The 9524-nt window shown below is 37.1% G+C and overlaps 1 protein-coding gene across 2 annotated transcripts; it reads right to left on the reverse strand.

Annotated features, from left to right (window-relative positions):
* Positions 1-773: 773 nt before the first annotated feature.
* Positions 774-9524, reverse strand: LOC109078158 (ventral anterior homeobox 1). 2 transcript variants are annotated; one of them, XM_042773925.1, is made up of 5 exons: positions 9326-9524; positions 8964-9021; positions 7505-7761; positions 5451-5638; positions 774-3128 (listed from the first exon to the last, which is right to left on the reverse strand). In XM_042773925.1, exons 3-5 carry the CDS (start codon positions 7719-7721, stop codon positions 2580-2582), a joined length of 954 nt encoding a protein of 317 aa, XP_042629859.1. In that variant the 5' UTR covers positions 7722-7761; positions 8964-9021; positions 9326-9524; the 3' UTR covers positions 774-2579. The 2 variants fall into 2 exon arrangements, with proteins under 2 accessions (XP_042629859.1, XP_042629858.1); XM_042773924.1 differs by lacking the exons at positions 8964-9021; positions 9326-9524 and having other exon boundaries at positions 7505-8771.

Below are 9524 nucleotides of genomic sequence, written 5' to 3' on the forward strand. Positions count from 1 at the left end.
GGTGTCCTAAATTAATTAATTAATTAATGAAACAATTCCAGGATTTTTCAAAATTATATATATATATATATATATGATATAATATATGAATATATATTTCCATTATATATATATACACATACGTATTTTGAATAAATATGAACTGAATTTCCATTTGAAATTCAGGATTCTCAATGCAAACCCCAGACTATATCTGCCAGAAATCATTATTGAAAAAAAAAATATTTTAAGTTTTAATGCTTAAAATAATCAATTAAATTATAAGCTTAAATGTTTTTAAAAACTGATATCCTGGTTTTCGAATGCAGAATTATTTAATTATTTATTTATTTTTAAACTGCTAGGACATGGTGACCTATCGGGCGCCCATGAGGGAGTGGTGCGGATAGGACAGGAACTCAGTGTTGCAAGCATGAAGTTCTGCTTTCGTTTGGCTAGTTATTGCCATTCTACTACTTTAACACTTTGCTCTAACATACAATTACAAAAACATTTTACAAAAAAAAAACAAAAAAAAAAAACTTTCCACTCTCCCTGCCCTTTTTCAGTAGCATCTGTCTCTTTTATAAAATGCAACTTTGCATCGCAACAAATTCATAATGTTCATCCAATTACAATTACAAGGACAGAATATTCTTTCCTCCTTTTCTGAAAAAAAAAAACGAAAAAAAGAGAAAAAAAAAAAAAAAAAAAAAGTTTTTTTTTAGATATATATTTTTTATAACACATCTATATATTTTTTTGTTTTCACCTCATCTTATGTCACTGATCAGCAATATAACAATTTAAAAATCTTAACTGCATTGTAAATCCACAGAAAACTTGTGTCCAAATTAAAATGATATAATATACATAAACCAAACAGTTCAAACATTTGAACTGATCAACAAACCAAGACAAGTAGTAACTCTGGGAGACATTTCTGTCTAAATGAAACTCTGATACACCATATAGGTTGAATACCTCAACAGTAAGAGGATTTGTCATTCCATGATGTTCAGAGATATTCATTCATGCAAGGCTGTGTATCTCTCAAACATCACTAGAGCAGACAGAACTGGCAGTGTTAAGTGACCTTGGACGATTTACACTGATGCTGAGAACATCACGTAAAGACACCATCAAGCCTTTTACGATTTACACATGGAATGAAAGACTGAAGAGATTTGTTTTGTTTAGATTTTTTTTAGTTATATATAATATATATCCACACTCATACCACGATACACAAACTTCAAGATATTTAACAATAACACCACCAGAGCTTTGATTGGCTGTTCAATCAGAACCCCACCCCCCATACATTCATTCTTTCATTATTTGCAGATATACTAATGATCTATTTATTACAGAAGTGAATAATTTACAATAAAATAACAATTTTAGCTATTCAATCTTCTTGATTTATACTACAGTAATCGTACCCTGTTCTTTCCTCAGAGATCTGCCTCGTCTCAGCTTTGATTATAGAAAGGGCTTCAAATTCTTCTGGAAAACTTTGCGCCGTTGGTAGAGGGGTTGCCCCTCAAAGCAAACACATTTAGTCCAATAATGCAAGGGTCACGTAGATCCTCCGGAGCTTAATCTCAGGCAATGACATCTCAAGTTTTCTCGAAAGGTTTTCAGTTAAACACGCACCTTAACATGGAAACCAGGACTACAACTTCAGTACCAGCACACACACACACACACACACACAGAGGAGAAAAAGTGCATATTTAAGACATACAAACTCACAAACTGAGACTGCCTTCAAAACTCGTTTTGGGGAGCACCCTCACAGAAACCATTTAGAGAACAATGAACACAGGACTATTGGACTATTTAACGGTGCGACAGCATTTTCCTTCCATTTAGTAAAAGAACATGTTTAACCAAACGATTACAAAATGGTATAGACATCCGATCGAATAGCTTCATATGACAAATTCATGACCTCTGTAAGCAAATTGTTTATAGAAAGCCACAGTATGACCGTATTGTATGCTAACCTTTGGAAATGAAACCAAATATAATATATATTTCATTATTTGGGACTTGGTAAATGGCACTATGTAAAAATCACACATTTAGATCGCTCTTTGAACTGAAAACATGAAGTATGTTGCCACGAGTTCAGTTTTTATCAGGGGTCTATGTTCTGTACTGTTTTTTTATTTTATTTTTATTAACCCATCAGTTTTCTGATTAATTTTTAATCTGAATATAATTGTCCAGCTCCAAAAAGTATGTGGGAAAAAAGTGTCCCGAAGATATTTCCTCAGCAACCATTGTCATCTCTCTTCCCCTCCATAATGTCTTGCTACATTCCTTCCTCAAGCTCTCATTAGTGTCAAATTGGAGAAACTTTGATTTAGTGCAAAATGCTCTGAAAAGCCTCATTTTTTCCACCTTTTTACAATTCTGAGAGGCATCAAGTGTGCAGGTTGACGACATGAAAAAACGCAAGACTGAAAACACAACAGCACTGATGAGACAAAAGGGGGCGAAAGTGATTAAAAAAAAGAGATAATCAGAGCTCAAATTAATTTCAAACCAACAATAAAAATAATAAAAGGGCATAAAGAAGCCCCTAGTGATCATTCCAAAACTTTCTTGTCTAACGCTTCTTTGCCATTGGTCCGCGAGTAGGGTTCAAATGCAGACGAGCTCAGATAGCGGGCAGAAAGTTCCTGCAAGTTCCCCGCGAGGGACCCAGCCATGCCGAGCGGGGTGGAGGAGATGCGTGAGGCGACTGACCCGAGCAGAGAGGGCATAGGAAAGCTAAACAGCCCATGGGCAGGTGGAGATCCCTGCAGCCCTGTGACTGTCCCTGAACTGGTCACCGTCGGCAGCGGCGGGCTCCCCCCGGCTGTGCCTGAGCTGGCGGCACTGCTGCTACTGCTGCTGGAGGAGCCTCCATTAGCGGTGATGCCCAGGGACGACCCACGCAGGGCTGAGGTGAGCGACGAGCTCCCGCAGTGGGGCAGCAACCCTGGCAGGCCTGGGGGAGTGAGGAGCCGGCCCTGCTCCAGCAGACGCAGGACGCTGCAGGTGGCGGCTGTCTCAGAGACCACGGAGCGCAGCTCTGAATCCTTGCCCTGATCCTTCTTCTGCTTAGTGCGACGATTCTGAAACCACACCTTTACCTGTCGAAGGAACGATAGAGAGAAATTAGCTTAAAATAGAAAACAATAAAGCAATATAATATGGAGAATATTGCATAATACTACTAAATAATTAATAAATAAATGAAAATAAAACAAAGTTTAAAAAGTAAAACAATTATTTGATTTTTAGATACCATGAATTATAAAGTTTATTAATAAAAACTACATAAATTAAAATGTAATTAAATTATGTATATATATATATATATATATATATATATAAAGTAAATCTGATTAAATAAGCATGTGGTAAAGTTTAATTCTTAATGCACCAATTTAATATGTATTTTGGCACAGTAAAAAAAAAAACGTGGGTGAGCTAAAATGAAAAAAAAAAAAAAACCTATATAATGAACAAAAACATGTACCTATTCTTTTGAAAAACACCGCAACACAAGCTCCTTTTGCAAGGACGGATGGATCAATACTGTTTTGAACCACGTAATTGTACTGTATCCATTTAATTTAGGATTACAAAGAAAGAGGAATGGCAATTTCCAGATAATACATGTTTAGATCAAGTTCCAATGGCAGAACAAAATCATAATATGTATTTATTTTCTATAGAGAAAAGGAGGCCCACTTTATATTTGCTGTACTTCAAATGATTGATAATAGCTTCCGAGGAATAAAAACAATGAAGTATGACTAACATCTCAGAATAAAAAAAAAAAAAAAAAAACATTAAAATAACCAGCTTAAATACATCACAACAAAAATTGTTATACTATTTAGTTTATTTTGTGATAGATCAATATTATTAAATAAAGAAAAGGCTGCTGTATTTTACAAAGCTGTTAGTTACATAAGTGCATGCCTTAACAGTTTTATCAGTGTTGTAATGGATTGCTAAATATTGAGTTATCATATTAAACCTGCTATTGTCACTAAAGCACTAAAATGCACATTTGTTGTTTGCATTTGTTTAATCTCTTTGTGGAAACCATGAACCAGAAGGTCACAAAAAACATGAGCAATTCCACTTTATAAAAACCTAATACTTTTCCCTCTAGTTCTCCATGCATTCTTGACTTCACCTTTGAAAAATTCAAAATGCATTGCTGGTACACTTTCACAAATGGATGAGTTTCCTTGTTTGATCTCTCCACAGAACATTTTGTGTTTCAGAACACAATGTTAATTTCATGAAGCCGTCATTAAGGAGCACTTCACCCTCCTCATCAGGCGGTCAAGAAGAGACACGGGAAGCTTTAATGTAATCAAGGCATGGATTTGAACTGCACTGCAGCATGGGGCATTAGAGAGGGCATTAGTGAAGCTAACTCTGTTGTGCTCCCTGTGTTAGCAGCACCGATCGGCCTCGGGGCTTTAAATGTCTTAATTTCACCCCACAGGAGAGCAGAAGAATTTTAAAGTCATTAGTGGGGTGATGATGTGATAGAATGTGACACAGAATTACAATAGAATTACAAATGTTGAGACAGCATTGTTGGTTTGCAGGTGTTCAGGGTGTTTAATTAGGGGAGCCCTGATCAATATATGACTGCAATATAGGGTGTTTTCTTAATAAATGTAGTACTTGATCACGCAAGCATGTGCTATAATTAACATGTTCACTAATGAATATACAAATAAAAATGTGGTTTCCAAAATAAGCCTTACTATTGCAGTCAGAGTTTCCCTGTGCTGCAGATTATCCAGGGAGACATGTAGAGAGAGAGAGAGAGATAAAACGAGGCAGAGAGAGAGAGAGAGAGAGAGAGAGAGAGAGAGAGAGAGAGAGAGTGCATGTACAGTTCAGTCATGTAATCTCAAGCTTGTGACCTCTTGCTGACCCTTGTGCAAAGCATGTGCCGCGAATGCATCGCTGGGCTTATATTTGTAAAGCAGGCCTTTATGCCACTAACAATCCATCAAACTATTGAACTGATGGCGAGGGCAGAAAAAAAAAGGGAATTATCCGGGAAAATGTCAGGAAGAGGTGATCGGATCACTGATGTTTTAAGTGGTCTGAAGGAATGCCACAGGATGATCAAAATGCAAATTAAATAAATATCAAAATCATTATAATAAAATCATGTAGTCAGAACAACCTGTTACCAGGTAACTATGTGTCTTTTAATTGTACAGAGTATCAACAATACATTTTATGATTATGCGCCAGACATGCGTCACAAGGATAAATATGTTTTGGGAGAGATACATTTGTGTGATACATGTTTGTGATTATTTTTGTGTGTGTGTGTTTTTTTAATTGCTGATTTCAATAGTCTTTATAATGACTGAATTTGAATTCGTAATTGTATCAGTGTGTATCAATATGTACATTTGTATATGTACCTGAGTTTCAGACAGGTTAAGTTGTCGGGCAAGTTCGGTTCGTTCTCGTCCAACAACATACTGGCACCGCTGAAACTCCATCTCCAGTCTGTACAGCTGTTCTGCTGTGAACGAGGTCCTAGTACGCTTTGGTCGATCTAGATCCAAACCCTTGGGGAGAATAATCTCTCGAATTGAACCTTTGGCATCTAAATGTAATAGGAAAAATGTTTTTAGCAAATCGTCATACCTACTGTAAGATTGTCATTAAAATAACTGTTCATTCAATTAAAAGAAATCATTATATCATAAAAACATGCTAAAAGTGATTTCTTTTTGAGAAATTAATAAAAGTAGTGATGCAAAACATTTGAAACATTACACAGTTTTTGTGGCTAAATTACCAACAAAACATATGACATTTTAAATCAAGAAATTATTTTCCTCCACAAACTGTTAAAAATGTAGGTTTTGTAGGTATGTCATGGCGCGTAAATGCTAAACAAATGCAGACTAGACTCTTATTATTTTAGTAATTTTTAAGAAAACACTAACAATTCATCATGTAGGAAACAGTGCTGACTAAAATATAAACTAAAAAATAAAAAGTTCAATTAAAGCTCAAAGCATTTCAAATTAGTATTTAAAAACTTAATTTAAAACACAAATACACAAAAAGGTCTGACAAATCATACTGCACAACAATGTTCTATTTTTCTGTCTTTTGCATATTAGATATAAATATTTCTAATGGGTCTTCTATCTCTGAACAGATTAAATGATATCTAAATATGTTTATTAATCAAGCATTTAATAAAGTAAATGCATAAAAACAGGGAGATAAATGCATGATTTAAAAATGAAAGAAATAAAATATTTAAGAAATACACTAGACGTTAGCTGGTAAGTTAAGATTTAAAATCAAAGTAATTATTTTTGTTGTTATTTGTGTCTTTGTGATTTGCAAAACCATGCTCCAGCATTCTTAGCAAAAATTTAAGCAAAAAATATACTCTTTAAAAAATTAGTTAAGCTTTGTGACAACTTCAAAATAACTTATACACACACACACACACACACACACACACACACACACACACACTGGTCTTCATAATTATTCAAATCCAGATACTAAATAATTGTATTGGCTGCTGAATTGTGACTGAAGAAATTACACAATAATTTCATAAGGTTAATTTGCTCATATTTCAACAGGCCTCCGAGTCTGTCCTAGATTTAGCTTCACAACCTAAATAAATTAATGGAGCTGATTGCTCTCCAAAATTTCACAATCAGCTGACACAAGCAGGAGGGGCTTCACAACTATGTTAGTAATTTAATACAAATACAGACAAACAGCTTTTAGCCAAATTGTTGCAAAAACATTATAATAGCTAAAAAAACAAACAAACAAAAAAAAAAAACTTCTCACTTCCTCACTTCATCTCAATGATACGGTTTAAGGAAAAAGATGCATGTCCATTAAATTACATAAAAAAGAAACTGATTGTAACAGAATGCTTAAAAAGTAACAGAATGCTTTTTTTGATGATGGTCAAAAAGCATTGAAGCTTAAAAAGTTACATTTTTCATTATGTATAAAAATACCAAAATAATTTCTTAAATCCCTCAATCACAGAAACTGTACTGTAAAGAAATAAAAAATTTCACAATCATAATGTACAGTGCTAATTATTTTCCAGATAATTATTCTATTTAGTTTGGTGTTTTTGTTTGTTTTTGTTTCGTGTAATGGTAATATTTGAAATTATTCTAAATAGCATTTGTAAATATTTGCAGTGGAGAAATTGGATCATAAAGCTATGACACTCCATAAGAGCTGACAAAATAACGATCATATTTTTTTCTTCACTACAGAACCAATTTTGTCCTGTTCTCAATGCAGCATAGATCAATTTGTGCATGCTCAAAACTATACACACTCACTGCTGGAGGAAAAAACTAAACAAAACTAAACTAGCAACTCATAAGAACTATCACAAAAAGCAAAATTAAAAGTTCCCATTTTTTGTAGTACAGAATGTACAGAAAGCTCCATAAGTTCCACAACTTACCCCGAACTAGAATCCTCCGGCAGTAATCAGGATCTGCTGAGCTCGTCCGGCTCTTTTCGCAGTTTTCCACCGGTCCGGATGGAGAGAAGGACTCCTGCTGGTCCTTCAGGAAAGTTTTTGAAATGTTCCCTTGGGAATCCTTTCCCTCTTTCCCCTCTTTTAGTCCATTCTTCAACAACATTCCGGACTCCGATTCTTGGCTGTAGCGGACTTCCATAGTCTCTTATCCTTTGCGAAGATTTCTCCTTTTTTTTCTCCTTGTTGAGAAGAAATAACTATTTGAGTATGGACACACAATGCTTATTCTGGGTAATACAGGTTTGGTGTTTCTGTAAAACAGCAGCTTGGAGTCGAAGTCAGATAGCTAATGTGCCACCAGCACTTGCCTGGTCCACTGATCTGCCCTATTATCTCTGTGCAGACTCACTTGCCCAATGATCATAGACTTCTCACCCAAATTCAACAGCAATTTAACAGCTCCTCTCTATGTAACATTCACATCAGGCTGATCTCCGGGTAATCAGAACTGTGGACGGACGCATGCTCGCCGCTTCAATTGATTACGGTAATTTTGTGCCTCCACATTTGCGTAACCTCATGAATACTCTAAATTGTTTGGGAAATGCACATTGTCCTGATAGAGGGGTCCACTCACTCCGACCCCCCTCTCCACCCTCGTTCGCACAAAATCAAGGGAGATGATTTGCCTAGAATCGCCACAACGCACAATCACAGAGCAAAAGGACCGCCAGAAAAGTTCCACTTCATTCCTCGATGCCCCAGCACAGGCCGTTCCCCTTCTCTCAGGCTGTAGATGTATGGTCGGGCTAACTTTACGAGCAGGGTGGCGAATCTCCCCCTGGATAATGGCCCGATACCAAACGCAGCACCCACGGAGCTAATACAAGCAAATAGCGAACAGAGAAAGAGGGAAAGATCGGTGGAGAGCAAAGAGAGAGAGAGAGAGAGAGAGAGAGAGAGAGAGAGAAAGAATGAGGTAGGCGGAGAGACCTGGAATATGAAAAAAAAACGGAATCCACTTCGCTCGGAATCTGTAGTGGTAATGAACACGGATTCACAAAAGAAAGAGATCTCTGTCAAGCTGGGGACAGTGTGCAACAACTACCCCGAGTTACCCAGCACCTCTAATACAACCCCAAACTGGACGTTACAATAACTCAGCCTCCTTACTCAACAAGAAACCTGTTAAAGCACTGCTAAAAAGAGAGATCCCAATGCTAACACCCAAAGCGACCCCCTCCTCCTCTCCTCTCCCACTCCTTCCACACCACTACACACCCACCCACCCACTCAGTCTCGCCTATTTTCATTGTCAACTCAACAATATCTGGGGGAACAGCAGTGGTCTGTAATCCAATAAGACCATTGATTAGGCTACAATGATTCAATTCAAACCAATGGTTGCGAGCAGGGAACAGGCTCGGACCCTTCTTGTCACCTTGCAGGGCCAGAGGTCCTCTTCATGCTGAACTCCCCCCTTCCGAAGCCATTCAATCCTATATGGGAAATGGAGAGCAAAAGGAGTGAAAGATGGCAATTATCTAATTGGACTATTAACAAACAATTCTGTGAGTGTGTCTGGTAGGGAGCAGAAGAGGATAGGGAGGGGGGTGCTGGACTAACTTCATTTAGTGAGTATGTGGGGCAGCCTGTTGGAGAGAGGGAAAGGTTGTTTAAAGAAAAGATGAGAGGGAGGGATTGTTTAAAGAAAAGGTAAGAGGAGGCTATGAAAGGGGGCCGCAGGGGCAACGGGGTGATTCTGTGCCGAGCTTGGGAAAAAGAGTTTGGTGGGACGTGTACCAGCTGTGGTCTGAGACGTTCCAGGTGGACAAAAGATGAAGATGTCCTGCATGGAGATTGTGGGGCACTAAACTGTCTTGGTACAGAGCCATCTTCAAATATCTGTTGCTTTTTAAGACTGTTGGTCATGTGAAATACCTGTTGAAAAGAACAACATATGTTAGGTTAGGGATGCAAGTTTCCTACCAAGGCGTAAGAC

Source organism: Cyprinus carpio, chromosome A17 (assembly GCF_018340385.1).
Source record: "Cyprinus carpio isolate SPL01 chromosome A17, ASM1834038v1, whole genome shotgun sequence".
Taxonomy (NCBI): Eukaryota; Metazoa; Chordata; class Actinopteri; order Cypriniformes; family Cyprinidae; genus Cyprinus; species Cyprinus carpio.

Excerpts from the sequence above, each read along its gene's own strand:
- LOC109078158 (XM_042773925.1), bottom strand. The coding sequence starts at position 7,721 with ATGGAAGTCCGCTACAGCCAAGAATCGGAGTCCGGAATGTTGTTGAAG. Across the intron at positions 5,639-7,504 it reads CCGGAGGATTCTAGTTCGGG|ATGCCAAAGGTTCAATTCGA; the intron begins GTAAGTTGTGGA and ends TATTACATTTAG. Across the intron at positions 3,129-5,450 it reads TTAACCTGTCTGAAACTCAG|GTAAAGGTGTGGTTTCAGAA; the intron begins GTACATATACAA and ends TTCCTTCGACAG.